The sequence below is a fragment of the Ambystoma mexicanum genome, chromosome 8 (genome assembly GCF_040938575.1).
Source record: "Ambystoma mexicanum isolate Mex_15411 chromosome 8, UKY_AmexF1_1, whole genome shotgun sequence".
Lineage (NCBI taxonomy): Eukaryota > Metazoa > Chordata > Amphibia > Caudata > Ambystomatidae > Ambystoma > Ambystoma mexicanum.
The window spans coordinates 157,289,793-157,313,983 of record NC_090929.1 but is presented as its reverse complement, the minus strand read 5'-3'; the positions used below and the strand labels follow the sequence as shown (position 1 = coordinate 157,313,983).

General features: G+C 44.5%; 1 protein-coding gene across 2 annotated transcripts in view; it reads right to left on the bottom strand.

The window, feature by feature from the left end:
* The window catches only part of LOC138471738 (kelch-like protein diablo), a 188,735-nt gene that overhangs the window by 126,550 nt on the left and 37,994 nt on the right, over positions 1–24,191 (bottom strand). For both annotated transcript variants that reach the window (XM_069609536.1, XM_069609537.1), the window contains exon 2: positions 10,752–10,849. In XM_069609536.1, the coding sequence (XP_069465637.1) occupies positions 10,752–10,849 (98 nt within the window). The remainder of the gene's footprint in view (positions 1–10,751; positions 10,850–24,191) is intronic.

The window sequence follows — 24,191 nt, the reverse complement described above, 5'->3', positions numbered from 1 at the left end:
ACTGTATTAATTTTTCAATTGTCTTCTTTGCATCCCCCAGCCCCATGTCAAACAAGGGAATGCAAAGCACTCTTAAAGGGATAGTCCAGTAAAAAAAATTATTTTAAAAATAGATAGGCAACGTTAAAAAAATAATACTAGCACTTTTTTTTTTTAAACTTCCTATGTAAAATTTTGAGCTATTCAAGCTCAAAATTCGCAAAAGCAAGCACATGGGAGCATCCATTTTGTGAAATGGATGCCAGCCTGTGCTGGCTTTTGATTTTGCGGCACTAATGAAGGAAAAGCCAGCCAGCTGTAGTAAACAAAAGCTACCGCTGGGTGGCTTTTCCTTCATTGGTGCTGTACGCGGAGGACGGGGACCGGAGACCAGAGCAGGAAAGCTGCAGCTGAATCTCGATAAGTGCTATTTATTTAAAAAAAAAAAATAAGCACTAGCTGCGGTTTTTTTTCTACGTTTTCCGGGCTGGAAGAGCCCGGAAAACTTAGAAATAAAACCGCAGCTTTAAAAATGTTGTATTTATGTTTGCGGTTGCTTTTGAAGCGACCGCAACATAAATACAACGTTGTGTTTGAAAACGCTGCAGTTTTTCTTTCCGAGTTTCTCAGGCTCCTCCGGCTCGGCAACCGTGTTGTGTTTCTGCCTGCCTTGGCTTTCACTTTGGGTCTCCGGTGCTCCCATGGGGGAGCACCGGAGACCCAAAGTGATAGCCCCATGGGGGAGCACCGGAGACCCAAAGTGATAGCCACAGCAGGCAGAAACACAACGCGGTTGTGTTTGAAAACGCTGCGGTTTTTCTTTCCGAGTTTCTCAGGCTCCTCCGAGCCAGAGGAGCCTGAGAAACTCGGAAAGAAAAACCGCAGCGTTTTCAAACACAACGTTGTATTTATGTTTGCGGTCGCTTCAAAAGCGACCGCAAACATAAATACGTTTTTAAAGTTGCGGTTTTATTTCTAAGTTTTCCGGGCTCCTCCAGCCCGGAAAACTTAGAAAAAAAACGCAGCTAGTGCTTATTTTTAAAAAAAAATAAATAGCACTTACCGAGATTCAGCTGCAGCTTTCCTGCTCTGCTCTCCGGTCCCCGTCCTCCGCGTACAGCACCAATGAAGGAAAAGCCACCCAGCGGTAGCTTTTGTTTACTACAGCTGGCTGGCTTTTCCTTCATTAGTGCCGCAAAATCAAAAGCCAGCACAGGCTGGCATCCATTTCACAAAATGGATGCTCCCATGTGCTTGCTTTTGCGAATTTTGAGCTTGAATAGCTCAAAATTTTACATAGGAAGTTTTTAAAAAAAAGTGCTAGTATTATTTTTTTAATGTTGCCTATCTATTTTTAAAATACATTTTTTTACTGGACTATCCCTTTAATTATGCGAGAGCGGGGAACAAGAGGGCAAAAAGAGCTCCCACAGGACGTCCTTGATCAAGCGCATGTGAAACAGCAAAAGGAGCTGGAGACTAAACTGTGAGGAGGAAAAATGCAAGTCTTTATGTTTTGACCAAGTGGCAGCATAACTAACAATGAGCCTTGGAGCAAAAGCTTCGGAACACAGAATGCAAACACAAAGACACACACATCACGGGGCACAAAACAAAGGAAAGAATCTTCGATGCAAAATGATAAGAACACGTTCATCAACGTGTAGAAAAATGCATGTCAAGTTGAACTACATTGTGTGATTTTGAGACAATATCTGACACTTAATTCGAATGAAATGCAGATGAAAAAAAACAACAATGCAGGGGGCATTTAAGGAAGTGTAGACACGAGCTCTTGAGTTTCAGCCCCCAAGAGCCATCATGTTTTACAGTGATTTAAATTTGGCAATTTGATCATCCACAAGTGGATAACATGTGTCAGTGATGCAGTTCTGCATTTCTAAATATGACAGTATGATCACGTGACCTGCCATACAGAAGGAAGAAAACATCACTGGTGAATTTTCATCTTCAATAATAATATCTAGTTTCGTATAGCACCACTTGCAAGATTCCCTTACTTCTAAGAGCTGTATTGATAGGTGTCAATATTACCGAATGTAATGCTACTCACTGCATCGACCGCGGAAGGAGGAAAGGCTCAGTAGTCCGCGGTGGGATTTAAGCCTGTTAGTGCAGGTTGCTTACAGGTCTCTGAAGCGAGCGCTTTACTCGCACCAGCACAACAGCCTGGCTCAATCACGAAGTAATTCAGGATCGAATCGACTGTTCAATAAAGGACGATTTGTGTGCAATGACTATTCAACACCATCACAGTCTTCCCAGCCTGCAAGGCAGCTTTCCATCTTGAGCTAGTGCTGCTCATCAGAGGCTGGCGGTCTTATTGTGTTACTTCCCAGCAGTTGCTTTCCACTTCTCACCAGCTTTTTTGTAGAGAAAGAAAGCAGGAAAATAAAAGTGTTGGTCGGATGGACGATTCTGTGCAGAAAATCTACGGTACAGAACAATCACTCACTGCTTTCTTTTTTACCTGGGTTTTGCAGCAAACTATTTAAAGGAAAAGAGCCCCTGAGCAGTCTTAGCGATTTGCGCCTGTGACTGGCGGCGAAGCCCCCCGCTTGGATTATTCACAACATACATTTTGGGGGTTTATACAGCCCTGCACTCCACCTAACAGCAGCCTCAGGACGCTTAGAACAGAGAAGAAAGGTGCAGAGATCTCAAGTTTCCTGTGGCCATGCATGAGAAGGCAATTAAAGTATGTTTTTGATTAGAGTTCTGGGATTTGTAGTTTTCCTAAATTTCAAATGAGAAAGAAAAACGACAAGCCCCAGAATCAGAAGAAGAAAGCACAGGACTGGATGGCCTTCTCACACATGGCCATAGGGTACTTGAGGACCTTGAGGTGGATAGAGGAGAACTTGCTGAATTAGCAGGTTCCTTCCTTCCCAAACGTCTCTGGCTTTCGATCAAACTGCGAGTCATTTTTAAAACTCTCTCTATTGTTTTCCACACTGACCCCTCTTCTGAACTCAGCTTTCTTTCAGTCCCAAGATGCAGCCTCACACTCTGTGACAGGAACACGTTGCATGTACTTGCACCTGCCGTCTAGAATTCCCTCCCCCTTTTAATTGAGATGTTTCCCCCTCTGGAGGATGGTGGGGGCATTACAAGCCTCTGCCAGGGTTGAGTTCCAGATGGTTGGGGCATGGCAGGAGAAGGACTGCTTGCAAGTCTTCTTTTAAGGGGTGAGCTTAGACTCCAACCTTTTGATTGTTTGGCTATGTGTGGCACGCAAGCCTCCAGAAGTGTGGAGTTTCACCACCAAGTATGCTGGTGTTCCATTTGAGACTGCTTTGTAGGTGCCTTTTGGACCGTGTCCTTTTGGAAGGAAAGGCTACTGTCAACAATGAAGAGCAAATGTTTGGCTGAGTTTGCCAGCTGTCGGGTGACTTCTTCCAGGCACATGTCATCCAGATATTGTTGCACGAGTTGTTGTTGGGTGGGGAGTCTGCAGAGGAAGAATTTGGCGATGTTGGGATCATTTAGGAGAGTTCCGAAGGGTTCCATGCATAGAATGGGAGCGGATGGAACCTTGGAGGGCTGCACATGTGAATGGAAGTCAATTAGACCTGAATGGGACTATCTGTATGGCCTGGGGACCGCCAGAAAGATCGGACAGAAACCATTGCTGGGTGTTTCGGGAGAAGCCCATCCTGTTGGCAAGGAGGGTTAGGAGTGCAATGCGGTCAACTGTATCGAAGACAGTGGAGATTGTGAGAGGTTTAGGAGGTATGAGTCCTCTGTGTCAGTGATTTGCAGCACATCGGCCAACAATTGGATGATTGCAGATTTAATGCTGCATTTGGGGTGCAAGGCAGACTGGTATCCACAGAGTAGGCCAAGCTGGTCAATTTCAGCAAGTAGTTGGGTTGCAAAATACTTTCTCGACAAGCTTCCAGGTGAACTGGAGGGATCACTAGTGGACATGCCCTCTACGTCAAGTGAGGAGAGCTCATGAGACCTGTCTTCAATGAGTCTAGAAAGGCACCTTTGTTGAGGGAGGCATTCGTAATACCGAGGAGTGTGTTGAGCGTGGCTCTGGTGAGTTGTTTAATGAGGGAAGCCAGGGGAAAATGTTAAGTGCATGCTGACTGTGACATTCTGCCACAGTATTAAACTTAGCTTTTTGCCTCAGCTTTTCCTCTTTTAATCATTCTGTGGTTCTAGTTCTGTGTGAATAAGCGCTAAGAAGCCATTAGAAGTGATTGAATGCTCTATAAAACATGCAGAATTAAGACATAAGTATCCCTGGCTATATAACGCGCTCAACTGCATTGTGGAGCATAAACCTATTGTGTGTTGCATGATGGGAACCATTGAAAGGGGAGGACTTACTGTTGAAGCAATGGAGATCGGTACATTGGGGATGCACCCAATGGATTACAAGTGGGGTGTGCACATAGCAGAGCATCTGGGATAGGTGGAAGGAACTACAGAGGGAGGGAAGTAGGGTTGAGTAGAGCAATCAGCGATTGACTTGATGTTCTTTGAAGAGTAGGCTTTTCAGTACCTTCCAGAAGTACAGGATAGAGACAGTGGTCGAAGTGTACGAAAAGAAGTAGTGGAACTATGCTCCCTGCTGGCGTGACCCATCTCCCAACAAACCCCATCACCATGCCACTCCCAGGCGCAATCCAAACCCCCAAACAAAAACACGCCTGCTGTTTAAAGGAACGTTCCAACTGAAAGTTGAGTTGAAATTCCAACTTCTTCCTACACTCTTATTTTAAAACGAAACCGTTCTGGAACCGTTTCTTTATAAAATAAAAGTATAGGCATGGTAAAACTTAATTAAAAAAGTAGCGGAGCACCACTCCCAACTTCCCCCCACTCTTCCACTTCGACCACTGGATAGAGGGGAGCTGTAGATAGACAGATTTCTTGGTTGTGACTACTTTGCAGGTGAAGCAGGCTGTCTCGAACGTGATGCAGGCATCATTGGTTGGCCAGTTTAGTTCTTCGAGAATGGGGTTGATGTGGTTGAATTTTCTTAGTCCTTTGATGAGTCATGCTACATCATGATGAATGGCTTTCATAAGGTCCAAGGTGGCATCTGGACTCATGGAGGCCGTTGTTCCATGCTCAATTCAAACGAAGAAGAAACGGGAGGTTGAAATCAAAGAGGGGAGCCTTCAATCCTTTCTGGTATTTGAAAAGGTCTGCCTTTGCTCGGCGGTTGGCGCTGGAGGGTATTTCAAAGTGCCCCGCCTTCAGCAAGGAGCGTTTCGCTGCCACAGCTTTTGTATCTAGTGTGGTGGATGGCCAGTACGATCTAATTAGCCAATCTATGGCGCATGGATTGCTGATGGGGCTCTTGTGCCCTGGGTGCAAACACCTGCCATAAAATAACCACATGAATGTGTTTGAATCAGGTAAATTAATTTTGCACAGCCACAAGTCCCATGAATAGAACTTGCTCACGTCCACGTGCCATGTGCATTCTTTCTTCTTTTTTAAACTCAAAAGTAATTTCTTACAATTTGGTACCGTTTTGTTCTGGTTTAGTTCTTGGAGGATTGCGATCTACTTATGAGGCGCAACCTGTGACCAGGGAAAACCGGGGAGAACCACATGTCTCTGCTTTGTGAATCCCCAAGGTTTCTAAGGCTTGGCTCCCAATGTTGGTCTTTCCCTGATTTTTGGTATCGGTAATATTATCACCATAAATAAGGTCGCCATACATGGCGCCGGGAAAGGGTTGTGGCGACATTATATATGGTGACCATATATACGGGGTCAAAGGGAGCGGGGGTTGCAGAGGTGTATCCTGATCCCCCTGAAAAACAAAAGGTCTTGGAGGTTGCCGGGATGTCCCCTGCATGTTCATTGTGATATGTGCCTGCAATAAACCGCCATTTTTGGTGACTTTTTTGCCAGGCAACATTTATGCAGGGCCATTATCACCTGAAATCTCATTTTCCTATTCTATTAGATTACTATGGGTGCCAACTGCAGGCCTGTTTCGTGACGCCCCCAGAGCAAGAGGAGAGCATGTGGGACTCTAATATTATTTCACAGTCTCAAGGAGCTTTCAAATCGCTAAAGTGCAAAGGGCGGCGGGATGGGCAGAAGCGCTTAGTAAATGTAAATGTAGAACCCAAGCGCTTGCTGAATAAGAAGTGTTTAGCACATTAAAAGTGCATGGAACCGGTAAGGGGGGAAGAGCAGGTAGTTGGGAAAACTGAGTACTGAGCGAGAAAATGGAACTGTTCCAGTGGGACATACACCAGGAAGGAAGATTCTGTAACTATGCAAGCTCCGGAGCCAAGTGCATAGGATTTCCAGAAGTGGAAGATCTTCAGTCTTTTCACAGAAGTAGGGGTGGATATCTACCTCTTGAGGGTCTGAGGCGGCGTGCAGGAAGGTATTGCAGCCCTTGGTTGCAATGCACTCTGCGAACGAGTCAGAGGACATTAAAGTCAATGCAGGCTCTGCAGGGGCGATGTGGTCCCTGGGTTTCAGGCCCACAATGAGTCTCGCTGCTCTACTATCCATCATTTGTAGTTGATGGGTGAGGTTATGAAGAAGCCCAGAAAAGAGACTGCAACAATAGTCAAGGCCTGAAAGAACCTTTGCAAAGGTGGCCTGACCTTTTTTAGAGGGGCAGGGGGTGCACCTCAGAACATGCAGCTGGAGATGAGAGTCATCCTCGAGTTTCTGAATCTGAGGCACAAAGGACAGAAGATTGTCAAAGATGGCACCACGAAGGGAGGGTGACCAGGTGAAGGGAATTGCAGCAATAATGGAGTTGCCAAAATGAACGATCCTGAATATTGAAGGCAAAGGTTTGAAAAATGGTCATGTACAGGGTGGTGAGGTACACCAGACGTCTTGGATAGGCATTAAAGTCCCCTGGAATAGGATCGAGCCTTGAGGGACTTTCAAATAGTGATGAGGGGCTTTTTGGGGAAAGGGCCTGACTTGAAAATCCCGGGCCCACACAAGAAAGAAGACACCCGGAGGAGAGTGATGCCAGGAATGCCAAAGGACTACTAAGTTTGGCAACTCATTTCCCCATTCCAGCAACAACACACACCAGCAAGTACCTAGGATGGTGGCCCTCATCACTGACAGCCAGGATACATGCCGTTTACTCACCCGATCTCATTGGATTCAGATAATTCTCAGGCATTCCAAATATTGCGATACCCTGTGATAGTGCTTATTGTACTGGATCAACCACAACCCACATCGCCCCCAGCAATATTAAATCCCTAACCCAGATATCTCTCCAACAGGACACATACCAGACAAAATCATGAAATCACAGAGAACTGGAAGAAAACACCCTCTCATGGTAAGAAGATGCACCCCATCATCAGACAGCAGCAACCAATCTGCCCTCATACTACGAGACATATCAGCCACCTTTGACACAATCAGACACACAACACTAATCAAAGACAGGATGTATGTGGCATAAAAATCTTTCTTCACCAACCGAAGAGAAAGAACACACATACCGTCATTTACATCTAACAGTAAACATCACCTGCGGCGTGCCTCAAGGATCAAGCCTCTCCCCGCTCCCCTTCAACATGTACATGTCCCTCCTTAATGAAACTCATTCGAACCAAATGACCGACCACCTACAATTACGCAGACAATGCCCAACTCATCTTCAAGATAACCTCCGCCCAAGACCCAAACAACACCCACAACAAATGCCTCACTGACATATACATACACCTGATGACAAACAACAATCTCAAGCTAAATCCGACCAAAACAGAAAGAATGATCTCCTATCCAGAAGACAATGCAACAGAGACATGCCTGAGCTGGCCACCATGCATGAGAACCCAACTGGAGACATCAGTGATAACAAAACCTGGGAATCCTCATGGACATTGACCTTTCTCTAGAACCACAAGTCAACGCAAATGTTTCTACCTCCTACGACTAATAAGAGGGATACTCCCCTACCTCAGCTTCCCACACAGAACACTCAAAATAATCTCCTTGCTACTATTAGGACTAGACTACGCAAACAGCCTCTACCTTGGAATGCTAGAACGCCGCCCAAAAGACTGTGACGCATCCAAAATACTGCAGCAAGACTACTCCTGACACTAAATAGAAGGGACCACATCACACCAGCCCTGAGAAGTCTACATTGGCTACCAGTAAAAAAATGCATTAACATTAAAGCCCTCTGTATCCCCCACTGTATATTCCTCCTCTGTATATTCCCAAATCACTATATAGACAAGAAGCTGAATTTCTCTAGGCTAAAATCAACCTTTACCAACCAGAAAGAAACTTAAGCTTGAGCATCGATGTCCAAATAGAAACAAAACACTACGAGAAAAGGAATTTCGGAGGAACTGTATCCTCCTATTTGATGGCCAAACTTTGGAACTCAGTACCGAAGAAAATAAAAATGACGTAAGACCACCTAACTTTCAGAAAACAACTGGCAACCTGGCTATTCAACTCATGAGACAAGCATAAAAATGTGCACTAATGCAAACATGGGAAAATACAGATCAAAGAACTAACAATAAAACAACCACACACCCAGAGCCAAACAGCAACCAACTAACCAACCCCTCCTCTTTTTCACGCTTGCATACCTCTCATGTACTACACACACCCAAAAGGGCCAGCAAAACTACACACAAAAACACACACCTCTACCACTAACCATGCCAGAAGACCAATCACTTACAAACAACAAACAACCCAGACACTGAATGCTACCCCTCCAGACACAACAAGGTCAGTGCACACAGCAAAGCACTCCCAGAACGCAGACATGCCCAGATGCCAGGTTCTCCTGGTTCTGCATCAACAGAAGAGCACAACTTCTATCCTATCCCTCTTCCTTCACAAACCAACCACACCCACCTTTCTTACAGAGCCACGTGAGCGCATGGAGACCATGCAAATGGCAGCGGTGCAGGGTATAAGTCATCATAGCATAACATAACATCACATATCATCTCGGAAATGCCTTATGGGGTGCCCCTGCAGTTCATTCTTACTATCCGATGAGGAAGAAAATGCCAACACAAGTGATGCTGGTATCCACGAAAAAGCCGGAGAATCGGAGAATGCCCTGAGACTGCCAAACCCAATAGGGACACAAGACGCCAATACAATTGCATCTAATAACCAACCTTCCCGCACAGTAACTAATGAATCATAGGTTCTCTTTCCACCTTACACCACTTGCATCAACCAGCAAACATGTGCAGAGCTGTTGTCCGGCCACTAAAACAGTTCCCTTGCTCTTACTCAACAGCCTTGGCTCTACCAAACATGCCACCGCTGCCAGCCCTCCAGACCTGCTCACCAGCACAAATGCAAAAACTGATCGGTACACTACAGAGCATGACAACACCTGGGCCTGCCTTTTGGCATCACAAACTCTGCGTTCCATAACCCAACTCACCTGGGATCTCGCGAGCACGCAAGTGGCGGGAATTTCCGATTTGCCCACGTTGACACCTTGCATCTTGTCTTTTCCCTGTGTTGCCATTAACTTATCCTGTAGAACCAAGTGCCGTGAGGATGGCCAAGGGAAATGGCGCTACACAAGACCTAGCTGCGTCACCATTTTACATATGCTTAGAGTTTGTTTTATGCTGTCTTTCTATTTTGCAATTGAGGAACAACTGATGATGTATTTATCAGTCCATTTAAATTGGTAAAAAAGAGAATAGCTCCTTTTTTATTTTTTTTACACATCCTTTTATTGGCATTTGTTAGACAGAATAACAATCGATTGAAATCAAATTACTAGTGCATGCATGGTTATGAGAAGAGATCTTAATGCACATTTCTGGTTCGGGTTTGGATGAGTCCTTCATTCTTTGCACATTGTCCTTTCTGTGGTCCCCACCACCCGCCCTCCCTCCTGGGTTGATCTCACCATGCTCCGTCCCTTCAGCCTCGTTAACTATTTTTCCCCCAACTAACCCCCCCCCCTCTAACTGAGTTGCTTTCATGTGGCGCTGATAAGTGAATTGTCCTTGTTGTGGTGTGAAGACACGGAGTGTTAGTGTTCACGCTGCTAGCGTGTGTTTCCTTCCACGGTCCATGCCTTCCCATGTTGCTGGTGTTACCCTCCTTCACCCTTCCTTGTCCAGGTGTATGGTTCTGTTAATTCCCTGAATTTCAGCGCTCTCCTGGGCTTGTGAGTCTGAAGTCGCATGAGGGCCGCTGTTTCCACTGCAGGTTTTGGATAAGTGCGGTTCAAAATGTCGGGGGCGGGGGAGTCTTTGCTTTCCAATGAGTTATAAGGAGCTTGCGTGCTGTGAATGGGAATAGCTTCTTTTTTTAATTCAAATTAATTTCATTTGAGAACTGAATTGTTTTTGAAAACACATGTTTTTCTATAGTGAATGATATTTTGGGAATGAATACATTTATCTGAGCATTTTTGTCAAGGTACATATTTGGGGTGAAATGGAGGTGAATCGCAGTATGCTACACAAAAGGAAAGAATTTGGGGGCAAACCTGCTCTCAATTCGACATTGAGCAAATGGAATTCCTCAGCTGGGGCAGCACTAATTCAAGCCTGATTGTATGCGTGTCATGCGTGCAAACATGCCCTATTTGCTTGTAACTCAAAATGCACTTTTTGTGTGGTGCAATGCATTGCGGCATATGAAAACACGTTTCGTGATTGGGTACCGACGAGAAAACCTTTCACCTTTCTCTCGATTTGGAACTGCTGTGCACCACTTTAAAACGAAGTAAAATTTTCACATTACCAATGGGTCTTCGCAGGTTTCCTTACCAGCAAAAAGGTGCTCCACCTGTCGAGAGCTTGTGGCATGTTTAGCTTGGGGGGTTCGTTCTAGCTTGGCAGGACTCCTCTGCAGGGCAAGCTGCTCCCTGAAAACAGATAGACAGTGAATCAGAAGTATTACAATTCTGCCAAAGTGTCAGGCTCAAGTTGCCAAAAACCTCCCTGTTCAAGACGATGTATACAGGATGATGCCCAAAATGTGCAGTGTCTCATTCTCAGTGCCTCTGTACTGCATTGGTGCTAATATTCCCAACATGCTCATTGTCTCATTCTCTGTGCCTCTGTACTGCATTGGTGCTAATATTCCCAACATGCTCATTGTCTCATTCTCTGTGCCTCTGTACTGCATTGGTGCCTCTGTACTGCATTGGAGCTAATATTCCCAACATGCTCATTGTCTCATTCTCTGTGCCTCTGTACTGCATTGGTGCTACCATTCCAAAAATGCAGTGTCTCATTCTCAGTGCCTCTGTACTGCATTGGTGCTAATATTCCCAACATGCTCATTGTCTCATTCTCTGTGCCTCTGTACTGCATTGGTGCTACCATTCCAAAAATGCACAGTGTCTCATTCTCAGTGCCTCTGTACTGCATTGGTGCTAATATTCCCAACATGCTCATTGTCTCATTCTCTGTGCCTCTGTACTGCATTGGTGCTACCATTCCAAAAATGCACAGTGTCTCATTCTCAGTGCCTCTGTACTGCATTGGTGCTAATATTCCCAACATGCTCATTGTCTCATTCTCCGTGCCTCTGTACTGCATTGGTGCTACCATTCCAAAAATGCTCATTGTCTCATTCTCTGTGCCTCTGAACTGCATTGGTGCTAATATTCCCAAAATGCTCATTGTCTCATTCCCTGTGCCTCTGTACTGCATTGGTGCTAATATTCTCAACATGCACATTATCTCATTCTCTGTGCCTCTGTACTGCATTGGCGCTACCATTCCAAAAATGCACAGTGTCTCATTCTCAGTGCCTGTGTACTGCATTGGTGCTAATATTCCCAACATGCTCATTGTCTCATTATCTGTGCCTCTGTACTGCATTGGTGCTAATATTCTCAACATGCACATTGTCTCATTCTCTGTGCCTCTGTACTGCATTGGTGCTACCATTCCAAAAATGCACAGTGTCTCATGTTCAGTGCCTCTGTACTGCATTGGTGCTAATATTCCCAACATGCTCATTGTCTCATTCTCTGTGCCTCTGTACTGCATTGGTGCTACCATTCCAAAAATGCACATTGTCTCATTCTTAGTGCCCCTGTACTGCATTGGTGCTAATATTCCCAACACGCACATTGTCTCATTCTCTGTGCCTCTGTACTGCATTGGTGCTAATATTCCCAACATGCTCATTGTCTCATTCTCTGTGCCTCTGTACTGCATTGGTGCTAATATTCCCAACACGCACATTGTCTAATTCTCTGTGCCTCTGTGCTGCATTGATGCTAATATTCCCAACATGCTCATTGTCTCATTCTCTCTGTGCCTCTGTGCTGCATTGGTGCTAATATTCCCAACATGCACATTGTCTCATTCTCTGTGCCTCTGTGCTGCATTGGTGCTAATATTCCCAACATGCTCATTGTCTCATTCTCTGTGCCTCTGTGCTGCATTGGTGCTAATATCCCCAACATGCACATTGTCTCATTCTCTGTACCTCTGTGCAGCATTGGTGCTAATATTCCCAACATGCTCATTGTCTCATTCTCTGTGCCTCTGTGCTGCATTGGTGCTAATATTCCCAACATGCACATTGTCTCATTATCTGTGCCTCTGTACTGCATTGGTGCTAATATTCCCAACATGCTCATTGTCTCATTCTCTGTGCCTCTGTACTGCATTGGTGCTAATATTCCCAACATGCACATTGTCTCATTCTCTGTGCCTCTGTACTGCATTGGTGCTAATATTCCCAACATGCACAGTGTCTCATTCTAAGTGCCCCTGTACTGCATTGGTCCTAATATTCCCAACATGCACATTGTCTCATTCTCTGTGCCTCGGTACTGCATTGGTGCTACCATTCCGAAAATGCACAGTGTCTTATTCTAAGTGCCCCTGTACTGCATTGGTGCTAGCATTCCCAAAATGCACATTGTCTCATTCTCAGTTCCTCTGTACTGCATTGGTGCTAATATTACCAACATGCACATTGTCTCATTCTCTGCGCCTCTGTACTGCATTGGTGCTACCATTCCCAAAATGCACAGTGTCTCATTCTAAGTGCCCCTGTACTGCATTGGTGCTACCATTCCCAAAATGCACATCGTCTCATTCTCAGTTCCGGTGTACTGCATTGGTGCTAATATTCCCAACATGCACATTGTATCATTCTCTGTGCCTCTGTACTGCATTGGTGCTAATATTGCCAACATGCACATTGTCTCATTCTCTGTGCCTCTGTACTGCATTGGTGCTACCATTCCCCAAATGCACATTGTCTCATTCTCAGTGCCTCTGTACTGCATTGGTGCTACCATTCCCAAAATGCACAGTGTCTCATTCTCAGTGCCCCTGTACTGCATTGGTGCTACCATTCCCAAAATGCACAGTGTCTCATTCTCAGTGCCCCTGTGCTGCATTGGTGCTACAATTCCCAAAATGCACAGTGTCTCATTCTCAGTGCCCCTCTACTGCATTGGTGCTCCCATTCCCAAAATGCACATTGTCTCATTCTCTGTGCCTCTGTACTGAATTGGTGCTACCATTCCCAAAATGCACAGTGTCTCATTCTCAGTGCCCCTGTACTGCATTGGTGCTACAATTCCCAAAATGCACAGTGTCTCATTCTCAGTGCCCCTCTACTGCATTGGTGCTCCCATTCCCAAAATGCACATTGTCTCATTCTCTGTGCCTCTGTACTGAATTGGTGCTACCATTCCAAAAATGCACAGTGTCTCATTCTCAGTGCCCCTGTGCTGCATTGGTGCTACAATTCCCAAAATGCACAGTGTCTCATTCTCAGTGCCCCTCTACTGCATTGGTGCTCCCATTCCCAAAATGCACATTGTCTCATTCTCTGTGCCTCTGTACTGAATTGGTGCTACCATTCCCAAAATGCACAGTGTCTCATTCTCAGTGCCCCTGTACTGCATTGGTGCTACCATTCCCAAAATGCATGTTGTCTCATTCTCAGCTCCTCTATACTGCATTGGTGCTAATATTCCCAACATGCACATTGTCTCATTCTCTGTGCCTCTGTACTGCATTGGTGCTAATATTCCCAACATGCACATTGTCTCATTCTCTGTGCCTCTGTACTGCATTGGTGCTAATATTTCCACATGCACATTGTCTCATTTTCTGTGCCTCTGTACTGCATTGGTGCTACCATTCCCCAAATGCACATTGTCTCATTCTCAGTGCTTCTGTACTGCATTGGTGCTACCATTCCCAAAATGCACATTGTCTAATTCTCAGTGCCTCTGTACTGCATTGGTGCTACCATTCCCAAAATGCACATTGTCTCATTCTCTGTGCCTCTGTACTGCATTGTGCTAATATTCCCAACATGCACATTGTCTCATTATCTGTGCCTCTGTACTGCATTGGTGCTAATATTCCCAACATGCACATTCTCTCATTCTCTGTGCCTATGTACTGAATTGGTGCTACCATTCCCAAAATGCACATTGTCTCATTCTCAGTGCCTCTGTACTGCATTGGTGCTACCACCCAAACTGCACATTGTCTCATTCTTAGTGCCCCTGTACTGCATTGGTGCTACCATTTCCAAAATGCACATTTACATGCAAAATCCCACATAAGAATATCCTGCAAATGGCTATCCATTTAACAAAAAATCAACTTAAAAACCCTCTGCGTTACCTATAAAGCCCTAAACCACCTAGCCCCCGTACCGCACCAACAAACTCACCTTAAAACCAAACACAAGAATCACTAGATCCTCTAATACTCTCTGCCTCACCGTGCCCAGATTCACCACCAAAAGAGCTGGGGGCTCGAGTGTCACTGTCCTTGCCCCTCAACTTTGGATCACCTTGCCGCTGAATATTTAACTGGCCAAAACCTTCCAATTGTTCAGAAAATTAGTCATTCGTTGGCTTCTGGAGAAGGCAACCCTCAGATAGACTAAGCCTATTACTAACTGTATATATTGTACATACCTTGAAATGTTTATCCGTGAAATCTAACTACCTGCTTGTACATACTGCATATGGCATATTACCGCCACAATTGTATAAATGCAATCATTTTCTATATATACTGTAATACTGTAACCATGTAACCTGTCCTTAAGTGCCCATTTACCCCTGGGTCTGGAGCGCTATACTAAATAAAATAAACAAACAAACATTGTCTCATTCTCAGTGCCTCTGTACTGCATTGGTGCTAATATTCCCAAAATGCACATTGTCTCATTCTTAGTACCTATGTACTGCATTGCTGCTATCAATGCCAAAATGCACATTTTATCTTGCTCAGTTCCTCTGTACTGCATTAGTGCTACCATTCCCAAAATGTGCATTGTCTTATTCTTAGTGCTTCTGTACTCCATTGGTGCTACCATTCCCAAAATGCACATTGTCTCATTCTCAGTGTCTCTGTACAGCATTGGTGCTACCATTCCCAAAATGCACATTGTCTCATTCTTATTGCCCATGTACTGCATTTGTGCTACCATTCCCAAAATGCACATTGTCTCATTCTCAGTGCCTCTGTACTGCATTGGTGCTACCATCCCAAAATGCACATTGTCTCATTCTTATTGCCCATGTACTGCATTTGTGCTACCATTCCCAAAATGCACATTGTCTCATTCTTAGTGCCTTTGTACTGCATTGGTGCTACCATTTCCAAAATGCACATTGTCTCATTCCGAGTGCCTCTGTACTGCACTGGTGTTACCATTCACAAAATGCAAATTATCTCATTCCTAGTACCTCTGTACTGCATTGGTGCTAATATTCCCAAAATGCACATTGTCTCATTCATAGTACCTATATACTGCATTGCTGCTATCAATGCCAAAATGTACATTGTATCTTTCTCAGTGCCTCTGTACTGCATTGGTGATATCATTCCCAAAATGCACACTGTCTCATTCTCAGTGCCACTGTACTGCACTGGTGCTACCATTCCCAAAATGCACATTGTATCATTCTTAGTACCTATGCACTGCACTGGTGCTAATATCCCCCAAATGCACATTATCTCATTATTAGTACCTCTGTACTGCATTGGTGCTAATATTCCAAAAATGCACACTGTCTCATTCTCAGTGCCTCTGTACTGCCTTGGTGCTAACATTCCAAAAATGCACACTACATCATTAGCAGTACCTCTGTACTGCATTGGTGCTACCATTCTCAAAATGCACATGGTCTCATTCCTATTTCCTTTGTACTGCATTGGTGCTAATATTTCCAAAATGCACATGGTCTCATTCTTAGTACCCCTGTACTGCATTGGTGCTAATATTTCCAAAATGCACATGGTCTCATTCTTAGTGCCTCTGTACTGCATTGGTGCTAGCAATGCCTAAAATGCACACTGCATCATTAGCAGTACCTCTGTACTGCATTGGTGCTACCATTCCCCAAATGCACACTGTCTCATTCTTAGTGCCACTGTACTGCATTGATGCTAGCATTCCCAAAATACACATGGTCTCATTCTTATTTCATTTGTACTGCATTGGTGCTAATATTCCCAAAATGCACATGGTCTCATTCTTAGTGCCTCTGTACTGCATTGATACTACCATCCCAAAATGCACAGTGTCCCATTCTTAGTGCCACTGTACTGCATTGGTGATACCATTCCCAAAATACACATGGTCTCATTCTTATTTCATTTGTACTGCATTGGTGCTAATATTCCCAAAATGCACATGGTCTCATTCTTAGTGCCTCTGTACTGCATTGATACTACCATCCCAAAATGCACAGTGTCCCATTCTTAGTGCCACTGTACTGCATTGGTGATACCATTCCCAAAATACACATGGTCTCATTCTTATTTCATTTGTACTGCATTGGTGCTAATATTCCCAAAATGCACATTGTCCCATTCTTAGTCCCTCTGTACTGCATTGATGCTACCATTCTCAAAATGCATATTTGATCATTCTCAGTGCCTCCTTACTGCATTGATGCTACCATTCCCAAAATGCACATGGTCTCATTCTTAGTGCTTCTGTACTGCATTGATACTACAATTCCCAAAATGCACATGGTATCATTCTCAAATGCCTCTGTACTCCATTGGTGCTACCATTCCCAAAATACACATGGTCGCATTCTCAGTGCCTCTGTACTGAATTGGTGCTACCATTCCCAAAATGCACAGTGTCTCATTCTCAGTGCCCCTGTACTGCATTGGTGCTACCATTCCCAAAATGTATATTGTTTCATTCTCTGTGCATCTGTACTGCATTGTGCTAATATTCCCAACATGCACATTGTCTCATTCTCTGTGCCTCTGTACTGCATTGGTGCTAATATTCCCAACATGCATATTCTCTCATTCTCTGTGCCTCTGTACTGCATTGGTGCTACCATTCCCTAAATGCACATTGTCTCATTCTGAGTGCTTCTGTACTGCATTGGTGCTACCATTCCCAAAATGCACATTGTCTCATTCTCAGTGCCTCTGCACTGCATTGGTGCTACCATTTCAAAAATGCACATTTAGATGCAAAATCCCACATAAGAATATCCTGCAAATGGCTATCCATTGAACAAAAAATCGACTTAAAAACCCTCTGCGTTACCTATAAAGCCCTAAACCACCTAGCCCCCCGTACCTCACCAACAAACTCACCTTAAAACCAAACAAAAGAATCACTAGATCCTCTAATACTCTCTGCCTCACCGTGCCCAGATTCACCACCATAAGAGCTGGGGGCTCGAGTTTCACTGTCCTTGCCCCTCAACTTTGTATCACCTTGCCGCTGAATATTAAACTGGCCAAAACCTTCCAATTGTTCAGAAAATTAGTCATTCGTCGGCTTCTGGAGAAGGCAACCCTCAGATAGACTAGGCCTATTACTAACTGTATATATTGTACATACCCTGAAATGTTTAACCATGAAATCTAACTACCTGCTTGTACATACTGCATATGGCATATTACCGCCACAATTGTATAATTGCAATCAGTTTCTATATATACTGTAATACTGTAACCATGTAACCTGTCCTTAAGCGCCCATTTACCCCTGGGTCTGGAGCGCTACACTAAATAAAATAAACAAACAAACAAACATTGTCTCATTCTCAGTGCCTCTGTACTGCATTGGTGCTAATATTCCCAAAATGCACATTGTCTCATTCTTAGTACCTATGTACTGCATTGCTGCTATCAATGCCAAAATGCACATTTTATATTTCTCAGTTCCTCTGTACTGCATTGGTGCTACCATTCCCAAAATGTGCATTGTCTCATTCTTAGTGCCTCTGTACTGCACTGTTGCTACCATTCCCAAAATGCACATTGTATCATTCTTAGTACCTATGCACTGCACTGGTGCTAATATTCCCCAAATGCACACTGTCTCATTCTTAGTACCTCTGTACTGCATTGGTGCTAATATTCCCAAAATGCACACTGTCTCATTCCCAGTGCCTCTGTACAGCATTGGTGCTATCATTCCAAAAATGCACATTGTCTCATTCTTAGTGCCCCGGTACTGCATTGGTGCTGCCATTCCCAAAATGCACATTGTCTCATTCTCTGTGCCTCTGTACTGCATTGGTGATAATATTCCCAACATGCACATTGTCTCATTCTCTGTGCCTCTGTACTGCATTGGCGCTAATATTCCCAACATGCACATTGTCTCATTCTCTGTGCCTCTGTACTGCATTAGTGCTACCATTCCCCAAATGCACATTGTCTCATTCTCAGTGCTTCTGTACTGCATTGGTGCTACCATTCCCAAAATGCACATTGTCTCATTCTCAGTGTCTCTGTACAGCATTGGTGCTACCATTCCCAAAATGCACATTGTCTCATTCTTATTGCCTATGTACTGCATTTGTGCTACCATTCCCAAAATGCACATTGTCTCATTCTCAGTGCCTCTGTACTGCATTGGTGCTACCATCCCAAAACGCGCATTGTCTCATTCTTAGTGCCTTTGTACTGCATTGGTGCTACCATTTCCAAAATGCACATTGTCTCATTCTCAGTGCCTCTGTACTGCACTGGTGCTACCATTCACAAAATGCAAATTATCTCATTCCTAGTACCTCTGTACTGCATTGGTGCTAACATTCCCAAAATGCACATTGTCTCATTCTTAGTACCTATGTACTGCATTGCATTGCTGCTATCAATGCCAAAATGCACATTGTATCTTTCTCAGTGCCTCTGTACTGCATTGGTGATACCATTCCCAAAATGCACATTGTCTCATTCTCAGTGCCACTGTACTGCGCTGGTGCTACCATTCCCAAAATGCACATTCTATCATTCTTAGTACCCCTGTACTGCATTGGTGCTAATATTCCCAAAATGCACACTGTCTCATTCTCAGTGCCTCGGCACTGCATTGGTGCGAACATTCCAAAAATGCACACTGTCTCATTCTTAGTGCCACTGTACTGCATTGGTCCATTCCCAAAATGCACATGGTCTCATTCGTATTTCCTTTGTACTGCATTGGTGCTAATATCCCCAAAATGCACAAGGTCTCATTCTTAGTACCCCTGTACTGCATTGGTGCTAATATTCCCAAAATGCACATGGTCTCATTCTTAGTGCCTCTGTACTGCATTTGTGCTACCAATGCCAAAATGCACATTTTATCATTCCCTGTGCCTCTGTACTGCATTGATGCTACAATTCCCAAAATGCACACTGTCTCATTCTTAGTGCCACTGTACTGCATTGGTGATACCATTCCCAAAATACACATGGTCTCATTCTTATTTCCTTTGTACTGCATTGGTGCTAATATTCCCAAAATGCACATGGTCTCATTCTTAGTACTCGTGCACTGCATTGGTGCTAATATTCCCAAAATGTACATGGTCTCATTCTTAGTACCCGTGCACTGCATTGGTGCTAATATTCCCAAAATGCACATGGTCTCATTCTTAGTACCCGTGCACTACGTTGGTGCTAATATTCCCAAAATGCACATGGTCTCATTCTTAGTACCCGTGCACTGCAATGATACTACCATCCCAAAATGCACACTGTCCCATTCTTAGTCCCTCTGTACTGCATTGATGCTACCATTCCCAAAATGCATATTTTATCATTCTCAGTGCCTCTGTACTGCATTGTTGCTACCATTCCCAAAATGCACATTGTCCCATTCTTAGTCCCTCTGTACTGCATTGATGCGACCATTCCCAAAATGCACATTTGATCATTCTTAGTGCCTCTTTACTGCATTGATGCTACCATTCCCAAAATGCACATTGTCTCATTTGTAGTGCCTCTGTACTGCATTGATACTACAATTCCCAAAATGCACATGGTATCATTCTCAAATGCCTCTGTACTGCATTGGTGCTAATATTCACAAAATGTACACTGTCTCATTCGTAGTGCCTCTTTACTGCATTGATGCTTCAATTCCCAAAATGCACATTTTCTCATTCCCAGTGCATCTGTACCACATTGGTGCCACCATTCCCAAAATGCACATGGTCGCATTCTTAGTGCTTCTCTACTGCATTGATGCTACCATTCCCAAAATGCAAATGATCTCATACTCACTGCCTCCGTACTGCATTGGTGCAACTATTTCCAACGTGCACCTTTTCTGACTATGTATCTCCATAGTTCTTTGGCATTACAACTCCCAACATGAATCTTTTCTCATTCTTTGTATCTCTGTAGTTTTGTGGTAATGTATTACCAACATGCACATTGTTCTCAGTCTTCAAGTTTTTACGGTTTTGATTCTTTAGTGTTTTCAAAACCCTAACTTGGACAGCATTTCCTTGGAGCATATCCTAGTTCCCCTCGGTTTTTCTCCTCAGTACTTTCGCCATGGGTATGACAACTCCTGTTAACACACGTGAATTCATACTTATACCAGTTTCACCTTTGCTTTTCTCCTAAATATTGTTTTCAGGTGTCCACCAACCTCGACTCTTAACACAAGGGAATTCCAACTTGCAACATTTTCGCCTTTATTTTTCTCCTCAATATTTTCTCCTGTGGTCCACTAACCGCTTTGTTAATGCCGGGGTATTCAAACTAAGAATAGTTTCACCTTTCTTCTTGATGTTTTCTCTCATTCATGGCTTTCTTACTATTCTCTCTCTCTTCCTCCCTGGACAGAGTACATTTACTGTCAATTATTTGGCTTCATCAGCATCTGTGACTAATTGGATTCTGCTCTGAAGGAGTACAAGGATGGGTAGGGGTAAAATGGTCCACTCAGCCCTCACACTTCTACAAACCAAAACATAACACAATCATAAAGGTAAAACAGGGACAGTTAAGAGATATACCTCCTTTGCCTTTTGTAGTAATGTGGGCAGAGGGAAGGCTATGCTCTTAAGAGGGGTTTGACGGTGAACCAGCAGTGAAACAAACAGCACAGTATCACAGTCCAAAATAAAGAAAAATGTTCAATCAAGGTTCTAAAAAAATATAAACACTTTAATCAAACACACCATCTGCACGTAGAACGAAAAACGATAACTATACAAAAACCCACCCCAAATGAAAGAACAGAGAAGATGCAACAGACTGGAGAAAGTAGGACTCTGAGGGTGGTTTCAGGGCTACTAGGAGGGGCAAAGGATAGCTATGGGGCAACACATTTGTCATGGAAGCAGGACAATGCAGCGCAACACCGGTTCGAATCCCGATCCCACACTTAGAAACCACTTGCTGGTATTAAGCGTGTCATGAATGAACAATAAATTAACAATAAAATAAAATAAATAGGAAAGGTACTAACTACAAAACGGATATCATGACCTAACCAGTCTCTGGGGTCCAAGTGAACCGAGGGGGCAGTTCACAGTACCGAGATTTGATTCTTGGTGGACTGACACAGTCAGACCCAGGTTTGAATGTAGATGCGAGCTGATCAGGCTCAGTTCGGGCACATAGGATCATGGTCGCCCCGTCAGTCAGTGGGCACCGAGTAGGAGCAAAGGCGTGTGCTCTGTGGTAGCAGGGCGGCTCACAAAGATGGAAGGTCAGGCTGTCCCAGGAATACTACGCAGTTGGTCAGGTTGAGCCAGACTTTAGCTGCCGGGGGGGGGGGTCCATGAGTGATGCTTCAGCAGTTCTAGTCAGCGGGCCATATTCGTCGGAGTGGTGATCTAGGGTGCGTCGATGTACAATCAATGAGGTGGCTTTTCAAGGTCTAGCTGGGTTGAGCCATGGTTGTAACCCCTGTTTAGAGCCAGAGTGGCACTCTCTAGTGATTCAGGTCCTGGCATTGAGCAGTCACTTCACTGCTACCAGGTGAGGAGCTTTGGCTCAGACATGATGCAGTATCGAGCTGGTCAAAGGTGCAAGCAATGCTCGATGTGGTAGAGGAGTGCAGCAACCAGCGCCGGTCACTTCCCTCTTGTTCCAGGTCTAGGTGTAGAACAGGGAGCTTCGGCTGGTCTTGCCCTCCGGTTTCTGTGAGGCCCACTCAAGGGGACACAAGGACAGGATGGTTCCAATCAGGGTCTGCTCTCCCAGCTCAGGAGATTCCAATGCAGAGTGGTAGGTCCTGATCTACAGCCGAGGTCACATCTGATGTGCCCTGCAAGTGGGTAGGGAACAGGTCTTCCTTCTGTTGTGGATGATTCCTTCTTCACCACAGGCTGATGGCTTTGGAAAGTGCAAGTCTCCCAAAGGAGATCCATTGAGATCTTCAGAGTAAATCTGTGTCTTAAAGGATCCAAGAGGATCTGAGAGAATCTGAAGAAGGGGTGGGAGATCCTTTCTTTTAAAGGTAAAAGTCCCCATGTGATTTGATTAAAGCTAGCCTGCTTTAGTGGTCCAATCCCTGCTCTTGAATGGAGTGGACCTTACCCTTCTGATGTCACGCCTAAAGTGCTTTGCTCCAGAGGAAGTCCAGGGGACAGGAAAGAGAGAGAGGGACATTGAGAATCAAGATGGTGGAATACTCCTTCCACTGGCAGAGCCCTCCTGCCTACCATAATCCCACCTACTCCCTTCTCAATGAGAACAACAGCCTTTAGAGATGCAGCACCCGGTGTGAGGCTACTCCTTTTGAATTGGTGTGCTCCTTTGAAGCCCAGACCTAGGACAGCTGCCTGCTGTGCAGCTGTCACAGACGGAGGGTGTTACCGGCCCTTGCAGAGAGATCAAAGAAGAGGCCTGGCCCTCCAGGTTCAAGACCTGCCATTTGGCAGGCTACACCGGGCTGGCCAGAATAAACACCCCCTTACACAGCAGAGCTGACTCACAGGAGCTGACCAATTTGTGATATCAATTGGAACGTGACGGTATGCATAAGCTCAGGCATAGCTTTTATTTGGGAGTTTACTCTGCCAACAGCATGGGTTACTTATGATCATCATAGACAAGTGGGCATCTCGTGACCTTTGAACCTGCTCCATGTCACGAGTAGAGCAGATGCTGCGGCTTAGGCCACTAATGCTGCAGGGCACGAGTGCACTATACTTTTGGCATGGAGTCGGTGGAATAGGGTAAGCTGTTCGGCAGATTACCTCTTTTGGTGATGGAATTACCTGCATCATTCTATTTGTTATGAAAAATCATCAAAAAAGACAGGGCTTTGCACCCTTGCCAGATGGCAATTCCTCAAAGCATCTTTCAAAATCTCTGAGTTCCTCCACTTCTTTGCCCACTATACACCTCTCTCCTCCTCTAGTGAACATCTTTGGGGGGGAGGGGCTCTAAACCATGGCCTTCATCAGTCAAACAACTGCCCTCTCGCTCTGTCTCCTCTGAGCTTTGTGGAGTTCTCAACTAATCTCTGCTTCAGATCCTCCAGCTCTTCATGTGACTACCTCAACTCTAGATTTCTGTGGTGTCCTTTCCCTGGTGGCTGCGCACCTGCCTACAATCTAGCATTAACTATTTCCTCTTCCTCAGCTTGCATTTATAACGCGCCTGTACACAAGTGTTTCTAGGCGTGTCATTCGTAGTCATTGGATAAACTACTGTCTGAAGCCTGTAAACAAGCTGCAGTCCTAAGATAAGGTAAGGGGTATTCGCTGCATGCCGTGTTCCAAGGAATACCTCATGCATTAAATAATGCCTGATTATGAGGTCAAATTCTTCATGAAAATTACCCAATTTTTACAAGCGCACCCCTTCATAGGGTATCCAGTGATAATCAGGAATTAATTCACAAAGATGAAAAAATATTGCAAGAAATCACAGAGTGGGTAAAATATACCTACGAGCAGAAAATCTATTGAAATAAAGAAAAGAAAATGTAATGATATGGGTGCGTTTTAGGTGTAAAAAACAGATATAAAAACAGGGATA